The sequence below is a fragment of the Ostrea edulis genome, chromosome 8, assembly GCF_947568905.1.
Source record: "Ostrea edulis chromosome 8, xbOstEdul1.1, whole genome shotgun sequence".
NCBI lineage: Eukaryota > Metazoa > Mollusca > Bivalvia > Ostreida > Ostreidae > Ostrea > Ostrea edulis.
In genome coordinates, this window is record NC_079171.1 from 48,984,613 (window position 1) to 49,000,053 (window position 15,441).

The following is a 15,441-nucleotide window of genomic DNA, read 5'->3' on the forward strand; positions in this document are numbered from 1 at the left end:
TCCTTTTTCCTGTCCATGTGTCCATCACGGAATACAAGCCCAATATAAAGAAAGGAAGCACGAGTTCGTGTAATGCTTTCAAAACTAATTTTAAAAAATATATATTACAGCATTCATTTGTACCAATTCAGGTCTTTTTTACTGTTCTTATTTTATTCTTTTTAATTATATTTCTTTTTTTTTAGGATCGGCGTATATTCTTTGCAATCATTTTTTTTTGTGGAAAATATGTTCTATAAAATAACTTTGTGTTCAACATATATTTAGATATACTTAATTTTTTAACAAAAGCATGACTTTCGATTCCGTTGCAAGTAGGACTACAGTGTAGATTACGTTATAAAATGAAATATTGTGTATGTTTATCTGTGGGTTCGATGAGCTAGGTGTTTATATTTTTGTACCTTGTCCATATGGAAAAAAAGCGTGTTAAGTATTGCTGCAAACACGTATCTATAATGCAATATTTATGTATGTAATTAGGGTTTTCCCGTTCCCTTCATGATCTGAAAACCATGAGTTCGAACCCAGCTCATGTCACGGCCTCGCAAAACCTTAGGCGTAAAACATAGATTGTGATTTGTCGTATGGCCCTAGGCATTTAGAACATTCTCGGATATGACCTTAAACAATGAAGACTGAGTATGAGTGAATAATCCGAGACAGCGTGAAACAAACAAAATAAATTGAAAACGGAACAAACACGGACCCCAAGGAACTTCAAATGCTGGATATCAAGAGAGAGGCAATATTTTTAAGATTATATATTTCACTTTGGTATATTGCAGGAATTATGTTGAATTTTCAATTATTTAGTAGACATACGCTGTTTATAAAATCTGGGATATGGATAGAGAATTTGAAACTTCTGTCCATGAACTAAATACAAGGCAAAAAGAGATGCAATTGACATATATATACAATCCATATTATGTATACGCTGAGGAATTTTGATTTTATAAATGGGTGAATTTCAGACTTTTGGCTTTTTTTTTTGCACTAGGACACGACGCAAGGAATCCATGAAGTAAATAGTGAAGGGAAAAGACCCCCCCCCCCTCTCCCAAAAGGTAGGTGAACATTGTCAATATCTAAATTTAAATATTTTCAATTGTAATTGCTAACAAACTATGAAAGAAATATGTACAATAAAGCAAAACAGGGCGTTTGTCAATTAATGTAGCCTTAAAAACATGTTTGATTTGTATTATCAATGATAATCATGTTTTTAGAGAGCAGGGTAGTGTTAGATATACACTTGGCGACTTAATTTTTGACTCGATACCTTTAAACAATATCTGTAGTCAATCTTCGGTGTTTATTGTCTCCTGTCTAATGCAACGACATGCCATCCTATAACTATAAAGTTACTGTGCGAGCTATTGTGGCTGTAAATGAGTTATTCCATAAAGGTTATCCAACAATGTATTAATCAAAACGTACACGTACGCCACTCCAAAGTGTCGTCTAGGGTTAAAGGAAATTAATGATTTTGTTCTTGCAAAAAAATATATTAAATTAATTTCTAATATTTTCAAATATATATTATGACAATTATAATAAAAAATTGTTCTCACATTTTTCTAAGTAGTTGAAGAATATTGCATTTACAGTTTTAAGTCCCATACTTGTTTGTAAAACCGGAGGAAAGTATAGCTTTATTCTATGTCTATCCGTCTGTCCGACTCTCAGTCTGTCCTGTTTTGGTTTTCCAAACGTTTTTTTTTTTCGTTAGGCTTGCGTGTATTCATTTGAAACTTGCAGCTTACTTTGAGAATGGTAACCTACAGATCAAGTTCTAAATGGACAAGTTTTAAAGCAATTAATTTTGATACTTTACGTTATTTATTCTCGGGACTGAAATTGTGTTCCGATGGAAATGCGGTAAAAGTAGAACGTCTGAATAGAGGCAGTCAATAATTTTGAAAAAAAGCTTCATAAATTAGAGATTTAAAGTTCATTAATCACAAAAAAAATATATCAATGAAAATATACGATGGTTGTTCGATATGTAATGTGTATTGTACGATATCTCAAAAGCATTCGATTCAAATTGTGAAATGAACATTGCATCCCTTCAATGTATTCTTCGCCGTTGAAAATACATAATTTCAATCTCTGAATCCATTTCTGAAATGCGTTACGGTACGCTAATTTAGGTAGACCTCTGAGACACTGACTAATGGCTGAACCAAGGTGTTGTCGGGACTTGTAACGATGACCAGATCAGAAATTTTCAAGTTTTGGAAATAGGAAAACGTCGCATGGGGCTAGATCTGGACCCATATTTACTAAAGTTTGTAGACGTAAACGTAAACGTGGGATTTACGCCTGACTTAAGATTAGAGTTACGTACTCATAAAATGGTATTCACAAAACCCTTCGTAGTCGCAAACGTAACTTACGATGTACTATTGCACTTACGCGTGCGCAATGGCTATTTTCAATTCGAAGTGTAAAAGTGTGAATTTGCTCATTTACTTTGAATTCCCTGCGCTACCGCCGCATTATGACGACGAAAAAGAACACAGATCTTTGTGAGAAAACAACGAATTTCAACGTATACGTATGCCTGCCAACGGCATGTCGATCAGCTGTACCGTTATTCAGTATTGTTTACAAATCCAAATGGAGGCTATATCAAATTTAACGCATTTGACTTGTGCATGGATCTGCGATGCTGTAGGTGTTCAAAAAGAAGTCGGCATGGACTGACAAGTAAGTTAAGTTGTTTGTGTAGTAATAACCTTAAATGTTTTACCATTGACTACTCGTCACTAGGCCTCTACATAATGTTAAATTGACTTCAAGGGGATTCAGTACATGACACACATCGCAAAATCACAGTCCCTTATTCATTTTGTTATCAACCTATGTAGCTGCTATAATGCCTGGATCTTAATTTCTAAATAGTGAGCACATATACATATGTGTTAGTTATTTACAATTTTATATGTGCCCACTATTAACACATTAAGACACAAGCTCATTTGTGTACATGGTAACCTCAAACTTTTGACAATACCACAATTGAAATTCAAAATTATTTATCCCATTTTTTTTTTATTTCATGACTGGGACAACATCAAAGCACATGCTTTCACATCATTTCGCAAAAAGAAAAACAAGAATATTGGTGAAAAATGAATCTAAAATATACATTATATATACAGGCACTAATTCTAAAATGTGTGATTTGTACGTGCCCCTCTATTGCATGGTTATAAAATATGAAAACTATTATTGCTTTAACAATATATACTCTGGGCGAACAGGTAGATAGGGTGAATGGACTCTGTACCAGATGAGAACAGTTACAGTCTCTTTTAGCATCATTTCAATTATTGCTTGTGCACATCCATGTGCAAAACTTTCAGAAAATATCGCATTCAAATACAGTTGTACAACTGTGTGAAGTCAGTGTTATTTTATTTAATGTAGAATAACATTGACTATATATTAATTGGAGATATTAGGTGTGATATACATGTAACATGCACTAGATATATATCAAGTTAGCTGACCTCTGTTATTTTTCTAAGGGTCATAAAGGTGGTCAAGAAATAAATTGCCAACAGACAGTAGCATTCCTTGATTTAGATGCATTTCTCTTCATGCCCTCTCCTGAAAGATTTTCCATGATGCCTCAGGGTTAGGATTGGGATGCAAGATGTACAGTACATATATATGATGTAAGTATATCCACTGTTTGTACACATTTAATCAATTATGTACTTACAAAGTTTTAAAAATCCAAAACAAATTATGGTACATGATGTAATGATTTTTGCAATGCATTGGTGATTAAATCCTTAAGAAAAGATTTAAGAACATAAATTTATGAGTTTTTATGATCAAAGTTTGTCCATTTTGCATGTTTTGTACCTGTCTGTCTAAGCATAGCTTCACCTTTTTGACAAATAGAAATTTAACCAATCTAAGGACATACACTGTGTTTCTTTGAAATTATTTTTTATCTCCTCGATATTAAAAATTCTTGCATGATTTCCAAAATAATATCTGTAATTTTGTCACCAAAATTTGAAATCAACACTCAATAACAATTGCTCTATATTATATATTTCTGATCAGTAATAACACATGTATTCAGTTATTTAAAACACCTTTTAATCTCAAAGCAAGCAAATGAATATATGTAATTTTGGTGATTAAATAATTATTATCTTGCAAGCCAATAATTCTTCTGTATATATTTCTTTACACTAAAAGTGGTTATCAAATGTACTTTTATTAGGTCACCTGGGTTTACTCAGTAACCTATTGCAATTAGTTTTCATTCGTCGTGAGTTAACAATTGAACATTTTTAACTTCTTAATAACTATCAGTCCAATTCTTTTCAAATTTGGTATGAAGCATCATTGGGACAAGGGGGGACCAATTTTCAAATATATTCTTATCAAGAAACACACACATATAAGAAAAACTAAATGCATAGTGATGTAGAGCAGACAGGCCTCTACCAAAATTGTAAATTTCATGATCCCCGGGGTAGGGGTTTTGACCCTAGGGTGGGGCAAATCTTGTTATATAGTGTTTGTGTATAAAACACTTAAATTATATCTTCTTTAATGCTATTGATACTAAATTGAAACTAAATAAATAGAGCAGGTAGTCTTTTACCAAAATTGTAAATTTGATTTCCCCCAGAGTAAGGGTTTTGACCCCAGGGTGGGGCCAAACTTAGTATATCGTATTTATGTATAAGTTTGCTGATACTGTATAAAATATAAATACAGAAAAGGATGTACAAAAAATGGTGAATTTCACAACCCAGGGTTATGACTTTAAGATGAGTACAAATTAGTCATATCTTTTGATGTTTTCATGTGAATACACCTATTTAAAGCCTTTCATCAGTGTATGCACTTTGAGGGATGTGAAGTTTTAAGAACACATCTTGTTTTATATTTTTGCTGAACATTAGAATATAATTAGCTTAGATATTTAGAACAGAATTTTTTTTCTAGATTTCATAGTCCATGGAAGTAATGATACTTTTCCACTAGTATTCAGGTGACCAATAAGGCCTGTGGGCCTCTTGTTAGGTTTCTGGTTTTGTTGTTGTTGTTTTTTTTACTAGAGACATATTTTTATTAGTCAGTAATACATATTCCTTTGGTATTGGGAGATTTTCAGAGTTAAAAATGGTTGTCATCACTTTCACAGCAAATATGCCCATTTAAATTTATAATGTTTTACTACCATGTAGGCCTATTATATGTCAGCCTGAGTAGCTCAGTGCAAAGGTACCAGGCTCAATACTCAATTGTGCTAAAGATTTTTCTCACCTTTTTTACTACAGTGAAATCCCATTCATATACCTTACTGCAGTACATATCAGCTGATTTTACATCTTTACTTGCCACAACCAGGAACTATCAAAATATGTTAACTCTAGACTAATTAAACCTGGGAATTTTGTAGAAAGAAAATAGAATGCAAGTGAATTGTACCTGAAATGTCACCAAAAATTATTTTTTTATTTATAAACGTGAATGACCTTAACTGAAGCTTACCATTCTTGGTTAAAAAGTATTTTTTCTGGTTTGGAAAGAAGCCAATTTCATTACAAGGGGAATGGTTAATGAAAAAATACTAAAGTTGACCTTGGGGTCATTTGAAATTTTTTTCTTAATATGGGCTCTTGGGTTATAAATCATTAAAACTAGATATTGTAGGTGATACTTAATGATATCTTCCCAGATATGGTGTACGGTAGATGAATATCTGTAAATAAAATCAGTATTATCACAATTTTACAGTTTATTTAACTAACAATTATGTTGCATGTATTTTTCAAGCCTTGTGACATTTTATTGCAGTGTAATGACAGCTGTTTATTTAAATCAATGTAATACTATTATTTTCTAGGTCTATGGGTACATTGCTGTAATGGCCTGAAAAATCTTTTGCGAAACCGAGAAATGTTCATCTTCCATTGCCATGATTGTGTAAAAGGACGAGCAGAGGAATGATTAAAAAATATATGGCAGGATTGAGAATCTAACTCATGACCCGTAGTCTGGTACTCTACCCATTGATCGATCCATGCTGATGGTTCATCTGCTACATTGATGTCATCTTATATATTTATTTATTCATTTATATCATATGGACAATTAAAAATTGACAGTAAAATAAAAAAAATTGATATTCAGCAAAATAGAATTTGTTACAATACATGTTTAAGAAATTAAGTGCATGTACATGCATTGTTATGCATACAATTATGTACATGTAATTATATTTATTAATAGATAAATTTTTAGATGAATTTTCATGTTGTTATTGATATTAACATGTACATGTATTACTTCCATTTCTAGAATGATTTTAACATCTTGATATTAAAAAGATGACATAATAAATAAATCTTAAATATTTGTCAACAAAGGTGTCTGGTGGGTTAAAATTTGTAAAGAGGAGCATTAGTACATGTCGGTTTAATGTGAGAAGCCTTCAGAATGAACTTTTATCAGTGATATTTTTTGTAAATTGGGGGGGGGGGGTGGGCTTCAACAAAATAATATGTATGTTGAAGGCATCATCCTTGGAGTTTAGTAATATGCACTGCAAAGACTTTTACCCAGCTGATCACATATAGAGGTCAATTACATACAAATCATGGTAGAAAGATTCATATATATGCATTATCAATGAAGGTTTGACTCCTGTAGGATTATAGTTAAAGGAAATGGCACTCTGAAAGATTGAAAGTCTACACATGACTACACTAGTAGGCATCACAATTGCTTTCTGAAACAAATTACACAAAATTGTATTCTTGGAATGAAATGCATATCTTTTTTGTTTTAAAGAAATATTTATTTAGAGGCTCATTTCCCTGTTGTGTAAGTTACAATGTAACAAATAGTTATTGGACTACCAATATTTGCTAATAACCACAAAGTAAAGATCACATATCTATAAGTAGAAATAGTTTTTTCTATATATGTCGATCACCATGTATTCTTGTACACACAGTGACTCTCTTCTTTTCAAATCTAAAACATTGCGTGTTTGATTGCATATATATATATACATTAATTCCACCATGTTTGGAAAATTAAAAAAAATGAATTTCCCTGAAAGATGCTAGACCTACCCTATATAATAAGATAAATGGCAAATATTCTTTTTTTTTTAAATAACCTGCATGACTAAGATAAAAAGCTTCTCAATTATTTCTAAAGGCAAGGTTAGATCTACCCAGTCTGATTACAATCAAATTTCGCAAAGTGAGAGGTTTGATTTTAAATCAGGCGGAGATCCGCCACAAGGTAAATTAGATCGGGCTCAAAATTTTGAAAATTGTCACACAATTGCAGATGATCTCAAAGAAAACGATAATTTGAATAAATACAATTAATTTGTGTATTACTAACCAGCTTATATGCATCTAGAGGGTTTGTAAGGTCTTTACGCTAGATATTATCGATAAAAATGACAAGTCACCATTTGCTTTGTCTATTCTTAAGGTTGCGATCAGCTTACGTGTACTAGTATAGCACACGTAGAGTTACGCTTATTTCTGACGTAAATCTACATCTACGACTGTTAGTGAATACCGTCCCACACGTAAACGTACACTGCGTCTAGATTTACGCTACATTTACGTCTACGAACTTTAGTAAATACGGGCCCTGGAGAGGTTGTGGGAAGACGGTCACCTTCTCTGACTTTAAAATTGCTGCACAAAATCAGATGGGGCAATATCATGAAGTAGATGAACATGCCTAAATCCTGACACAGGGCGTTGTTTATGATAATATTTCTTGAGTGTTTTTAGTATATCATATCGGTAAATACCGACCTATAACACTTTTGCCCTTCGGCGCCGGGGATTTTTTACTAATATATCATCACATGAGAAGAATATGCAATAAAGAACCTTCTTTGTGATTATGGTTCTTTTTTTTCTTTTTTGGCAACTACAGACCTTCTACCACATTTTGTTTCTAGTTTTTCTTACTGGTTCGAAATAGTGAATCCATGTTTCGTCACCAGTAACTATGTTTGCAAATTACCTTTGATTGAATTTGGGAAACATACTGAGCAATAGCTTAGCGGTTTGTACTCATATCCGTTTTTGGTCATCTGTCAATATCTGCGGTATTCCTCTGGCAGAAATCTTTCGTTCATTCACAATACGCTTCAAAATGAAATGCACCCGCGATAGCATCACTGAAGAGACATTATTTGTCGAAATGCGCATCTGGTGCATCAAAATTGGTACCGTATAAGTTTTACATCGAACAGCCCTCGCATATCAAATCTGTTAATCGCGCAAATATGTTTGTGCAAACTTTGTGTGTCAACTATAGGAACACCAAAACATGAAATCCATTCGACACTGGTAAACATAGTGACTTGGTACCAATAGATCGAATCACAGTTCAAGGTCAAACAGCATGAAATGTACATTTCCTCTTCAATTAATGGGGACACCGGTGGAGAACAATTATTGATCATGCAACACTTCCAGAATGTTTCTTATTTATACAGTCGCATTTCATCATCACCTGTATATGGCGTTTTAATCTCTCAACTGATTTAATACGCAGGAATTTGATCTGCGTATGATCAGTTTTTAAATCGTGGCAGGCTACTGACAACAAAACTTATCTTTTAAAAAAAATGACAGTGCTAGCGCTATATCTATTATTTACTCTGTAAGTAAAGGTTATCGGCAATATTTAATCAATTAAACAAATTATGTCATAGTACTTTAAAATACTTAGAAGAATTTCTACCTCGTGACTTTAAGGAAACTGCTGATAACAACCTTTCTTGCTTATCGTCTTGGAATACAAGCTATCATTAGTCGAGGCTAACACATGTATATTGTATATAGCCTGCTGTATTTATTTTAGCCGAGGCTATATCGATTGCTCGGACAAACATGAATTGTGTTTATTCCTCTGGTTGTTCTGCTAATGACTTTAGATTTTGAAGACTAGTTACATTAACTATTGCTAATCTTGCATTTTAGATAATACGAGTACTACCTTTATCAATGATATCCTCATCTAAAACACATAAAGGTATTTTATGTTACTTGTAAAAATACCACTACGTTAAACACGTTTACAAATTAGCCAGCAAAGTAAAAATGAGATGTGTACCTGTAAATTCTTGTTTTAGAACATTTATATCACTTGTGTAAAAGTTTCATTAACAGGGATTTAAATGTAACATAAAATTCGAGACTACTGTTCTATACAACTCCCGACATGCTGCACTATGAAACACAAACATGCAGAAACACTAACGTATATGATATCGCCCGAGGGCGCTAACAACAAGTTAATGTTACAGGGGTATTAAATGTCTCGATTAAAATCATCATTTCGCAAATTGCATGGTTGGTATAACAATGTAGTTTGTCAGTGCAACCTACCATTGGGTTAAATTCTCACTGACATGCTGTCAGACGTGTTTCATACCGAATGGTCGGCAGAGAATGCTTACACGAAATCTCAATAAAAAGTCATAAATACCATCAGTTCCCCTTTTACGATGTATCACTTGTTTGTATTTGAAACAAAGTCATATTGTTTACACATACAACAATATGACTTTTTTATTGAGATTTTTCAAGACGATACATGTACATGGGTTATAAGGCAAACATAATTAACTGCTGTTGTTTCCATTTTTTTTTGAAGAACGATAACTCATAATATTGAAATTTATATTTTAAAAAACCCGTTCATCATCTTAGATGTTTACCTGATCAGGATATGGGGCTCACGGCGGGTGTGACCGGTCAACATGGGATGCTTACTCCTCCTAGGCACCTGATCCCACCTCTGGTGTATCCAGGGGTCCGTGTTTGCCCAACTATCTATTTTCTATTGCTTGTAGGAGTTATGAGATTGATCACTGTTCATTATCTTCACCTTGCATGTATTTCTGGATAATAATTTGAACCATATGAACACTTTGGTTTATTGTAAATAGGTAAACAACCCTGTATGGAAAGGTGGATATAACGAACAGTGATCAATATCATAATTCCTATAACGAATACAATATTAAGTGTAGGATAAACAGGGACCCCTTGGCATACTAGAGATGAGACAGGGTGTCTAAAACAAGTAAACAACCCCTCGTAGATTGGTAACATCCGCGAGAAGCCCTTTATCTAAAACAGGTGAACTGAGTAATCTGTAGTCAAAATCAGAGTGCAAAGATCGATCTAACAGTTATTAAAAAGACACACCAGACAACATATGACCCAACGACAGGTTGTATTGGCAAACTACATGTATACTGTTAGAAAGACTATCATAATAAAATTTGTGAAACGCCCTTTGAAGACCAACGTATTTGTCAGTAGCTTACCTGGATTTAGAAACTGATCACACGTAGAACATACTTTGGCATATCGATTTTCTTTTTGAATGACATAAACACGTTATTCAGGTGATAATGGAATTTCGCTATATAAATATGGAAAGTTGATGGAGTATGTGATCTAAATACATGAAACTTCATTTTCCTTCGTATTATTCACATCTTAGGTAATGAGTCAATTATTTCATAATATAACCTGAATACAATGATGTATAAAGTTGATTTTTGTCATGATCAAATATGATAATGAAAAACTTCACAATATAGGGGACACGCTTTTTTGTCACCTCAGGGACAGAGTACCTTGATAAACGATGTACTGTCAACTATCGTTACATTGTAGATGACGGACGTGGAAATATCCTGGGAGAGGATTAAGGAAAATGTCAACAGTACCCCTACCATGGTGTTCTCCGTCATTGGTGATTCAAACAGTTTTGTCCCCAGACCCTGGGCCAAAACGGTATTCAAGACCGCATTGATTGAGGCGGCTAAAAGTGGAGGGGGTAGGTAAAACAATTTTAGGTAAAAAATTATAATCGGATCATTGATAAACAAGGACTGAGGGAAATTAAAAATTTGGTCCACTTCTGACAATATTCCCATGCCTCCCGAATAATACAGCTATATCAAGTATACGTTTCGTCGCACTGTAATGCTTCTTTCCACTGTCATGTATATTTCAAATTACTAGAGCCTGTGAAATCATAATAAGGAAGTATTATGTACAGTTGTGTATAGGACGATACTATGTTCTGCATTTTTGGGGGAGCGGTAATTAGAGTCCGTTCTAGAATTTTCCAAACATATTGAGATGAAATTTGAAGATAAAGACCACTGGTCAATCTCATAACTCCTACATGTATAAGGAAGATAAAATAAAGAGTCGGGTAAACACAGATCCCGGGACATACCAGATGTGGTATCAGATGTCGAGAAGTAGTGAGCATCCCCTGTCGACCAGAGACATACTACTATTCTGAACATTGAAATCGCATACAACCAATGTTAAAATAACATAATATATCGAGATATGCTTTAATAATTTTAGAAAGAAATCTAACCCCCCACTTGCAAAAGAAGTCAGCAACGTTTTATAAAGCAGTCTTGTGAAATTCCTGAACATCTCCGAAGTACTCTGTGAAATACTCGGTTATTGCTCAACTATAAATCTTCCAAAGTATTTGAATTCGGGTCAAACGCTTTGGTCCATTTTTAATTCGCATGGGGTGGGTTGGTACATACTATATATATATGTTTTCCACAATGTATCTTCACGAACATTCTCATTTTCTAATCGAAAGGCCTTGGGAACCAGGCAATGCGAATTATTGTGGAATTTAGAGAAATTTCGATCGAATGCAGAGCTGAACGAACTGAATGCAATAAATCGTTTATCCCTGTGCTGTCGAGCAATGTAAGGTGAAGATAACGAACAGTGATTAATGTCATAACTCCTATAAGCAATACAAAATAGATATCTGGGCAAACACGGAGCCCTGGACCCACCAGAGGTCGGATCAGATGCCTAGGAGGAGTAAGCACCCCCTGTTGACCTGTCACACCCGCCATGAGTCCTATATCCTGATCAGATAAACGGAGTTATCCGCAGTCAAAATCAATGTGCCAAGAACGGCTTAACAATCGGTATGAAACACGTCAGACAGCATTTGACCCAATGCGAGGTTGTATTGACGAACTAGATCGTTATAACGACCATATAATTTGCGAAATGCTGCCTTCAATCAAGACTGTTGAAGCCCCTGTACCATCAACTTGTTTGTCAGTAGCTTACCTCGATTTAAAAACTTACTATACGCAGAAAAAAGCTTTTGCATATCGAATCAGTTAAAGGGACTGACTCACGATTTTACCCAAAATTTTGTTTTTCACTATTAATGATCAAAATCTACTGTCTCATGTGTTTGAAAGATTTTACATGAAAATTAAGGTTATACATCATCACAGAAGCTCAATTTAGAGAGTTTATTATTTGTTCTGTAAACAAAGTTGCGGTATGCTATTGTTTACGAAATTTTCAAAAGAAATGGATATCGATCTAAGTATTATTATATCTTTCACATTTCAAGCATTTTGGGGGTGAAATGTGTCATCTAAAAGTTAAAATTTGTTACTATGCAAAATTAAGATGCATTATATTGCAAAATCAATATTTCACTTGTTTGTTTGTTTACATAAAAAGACTCGAGTCTTTGTTTACATAATACATATTTAAGGTTAAAATATTACTTTTATTCTTGCATTCAGAAGGTCAAAATTTTGGCTGTCAACATTAAATGAGCTATATTTCTAATGTTTAACATCAAAAATGAAAAATGTTTTTATCAACACTCGTGAACCAGTCCCTTTAAGATATATAAACACCATATACAGGTGATAATGGAATATTGCTACACAAATATGGGAAGTTGACGATGGAGAAGCTGAAATCACCCCGTTTGTCATACAGTTGAGTTGTCAGTTTGTCAAGACTGACAATAATACAAGACAAGACTAATGATGCAGCTAGATTATAACTGAATTATCGATACAAATGTTAATAGCAGGCTATACACAGTTTATATTTGCCTGATCGATTGGTACAAAGCTTCGCTTTAAATAATTTTCTCTGACCGTTAAACCGTAGAGAGATCCGACAGTATTGAGTTTTTATGATGTTAAGTTTGTACAAGAGTAAAGTGTTCTGCAGTTTAAATCCGTAAAAGTTTAACCAGATGACCATGACACGACAGAGTCTGCATTTTTGTTTTGGGGTAAAAAAAATAAATTTACGTTCATCAAGATTGTGAACTGATATCAACTTACTGAAGAAGAAAATATCTGAAAATGCTTGAAAAGAAAAACTTCTTGCTGTGTGAATTTCTTTTGGTTTTAAATTTTAGTCGATGGAGATGCATGGCAATGCAACGGCGCACAAATCATTCATCGTAACAAGCTATTTGAAGGACAATGGAAGTGGTGTTTCGCCACACCCACCCTATAGTCTTCACTTAGCTCCATGCAATGTTAACTTAACAAATTCATACGCAGTCGGCGATTTGAAAGTCGTTATGTTGTCGGAAGTACTATTTTCTAGGGTCCAAAGGGTATACCTTAAGAGGAACACATATCTGTTTTTCTACATTGATATAATAATCAGAAAAAAGTATTCAAGGTTTCGGATTGATGTAAATGTACGTACAGACGTTACACTTTTAATGGTACAGCAATATTCATACCTTTTTTCAAATATCCTTCGTAAGAAAATTATTGTGAATTTGGAAATAAAACTTAGACATCGGAGTGTAATGCCTTATTTGAATAAATGTAGAAGATGGTATTGTTAACTATATGGTGATTCCAATTGCTGTGTACTGTATAAGGCGTTAAACATGACGAATCAATGTTTAGTTTAGTTTATGTTTTAATTAGCTATCCTTTGATATTAAGATTTGATGTGTTCAACTTTAATAGAATGAATATTTTCGTAAAAATATGATATCGACTGCATTTATAGATCGTTTGCTTAAGTTTACAAAAAAATACCCCCTCCTATCTGAACAGGGTAGATCTGTCCTAGATCTAGAGGTTATAAAACGTCTACCACACTCATACTCAAACTCAGCCATATTTGCTTTTAGTGCAACTCTGAGCAAGCTCGGATCATGTTAAAAAATGTTGAGCATGTACTCCATTTTAGTATGAATAATTTTAGGAAATGTTCTAACCTTCACTGTTGAGTATGAGTACGATTTAGAACATTGAGTTTGAGTTTGATTATGAAAACGTGCTCCGGAAAGTTTTAAAACTCCCAGACCTGATAATCATCGCTCCAAAACTTGTTAAAAAGTAATCACGTATTATCATCGTCAGAAGTGTCTGATATTAAAAACCGTCCGTAAGCGTTAGCAAATTTTACAATTATATGCCTCAGAAAATGAGATCAATTTCTATTTCTTACTTTGAACCCACTATAATGTGAACATACGTTGTTTGATATAGTTTCTCCCGTTTAAGATTCGCTCCTCTAATTCCTTGTGCACAAGCCGATTACAAAATTCATGTTTTAAATTCCGAAGTATGAAAGTATGACAGAGTTTGATGATGATTGATAATACCTTCACAAAAGTTGTATAACTCCTTGCACTATATCATAATAGTAGTCTAAATGAGTATCTGTACAATATAAAAAAATAATGTGAGATGTCTTAATATGGAAAGAATGTAATAATTCTCTCTCTCTCTATCTCTCTCTCTCTCTCTCTCTCATTCTTATATATATATAAGGTATATGTTACAGAGTCTTGGATATTGTACCGAGGTCATGCCAATGGAGTTTCCGATATAGTACGGGATGCTTATAGAAATTATGGGTGCATGGAATTCAGTGTAGCTGCTGATGACAAAAAGAAGACTAAGAAGAAGGGTGATAAAGGAAAGATTTCTCATGGAAAAAAGAACAATGAGGAGAGTGGTGATAAAAACAAGGAAAAAAGAGAAAACATCAGCAGTGTTGAACGACATGTGAAACTCGTCAGTATTTCGGGAGATCAGGTAATCTACGAAATGAGAAACTGAAAGTGGATGGGGGCAACATGTTTGTCATTTTATGCGAGAACTGTAAATTTGTGTTTGGTTCTATATTCTCTATTTCATGTCCCATTAAAAATGTCACTGATGTAAGAAATGGCATCGGATTTAGGAGATCGCTTTTAACGTTACCAAAAGCGCTGTAAATGCTTTAAATTGAAATGCTGCTTTTGTTGGATATAAGACAAACCGTAACCAAGAAAGGTTTTACCTGAAAAAAAGAGCTTGTTCTGACCTTTAACTGAGCATTAACATTTGGGGGATCCAAGTTCGCTGACTTGATGAGCTGATGTACATCTGTTTTTCCATTATAGTCTCGTTGTGGGGTTTGAATCAGTGATTTAAAAATTGTCTACAAATGTCGCAATTCTAGATTGAAGCGGCGATTCGCACCCTAATCCTGTCGTTTAGAAGTTGTCCATTGAAAAATACAAATTTCTCTGTATTTCAAATCAGCTTGAATACATTGC

General features: G+C 33.8%; 2 protein-coding genes across 5 annotated transcripts in view; one reads left to right on the forward strand and one right to left on the reverse strand.

Moving 5' to 3' along the window:
• Positions 1-8,268, reverse strand: part of LOC130049153 (multiple epidermal growth factor-like domains protein 10) — a 31,610-nt gene extending 23,342 nt beyond the window's left edge. Inside the window, exon 1 of the mRNA XM_056146364.1 lies at positions 8,050-8,268. The gene's annotated coding sequence lies outside the window, so the exon portion shown is untranslated. The remainder of the gene's footprint in view (positions 1-8,049) is intronic.
• Positions 1-15,441, forward strand: part of LOC130049150 (uncharacterized) — a 51,986-nt gene that overhangs the window by 1,033 nt on the left and 35,512 nt on the right. For all 4 annotated transcript variants that reach the window (XM_056146355.1, XM_056146358.1, XM_056146356.1 and 1 more), the window contains exons 2-4: positions 1,004-1,070; positions 10,725-10,887; positions 14,682-14,935. In XM_056146355.1, coding sequence (XP_056002330.1) covers positions 10,725-10,887; positions 14,682-14,935 — 417 coding nt within the window. In that variant the 5' untranslated portion in view covers positions 1,004-1,070. The remainder of the gene's footprint in view (positions 1-1,003; positions 1,071-10,724; positions 10,888-14,681; positions 14,936-15,441) is intronic.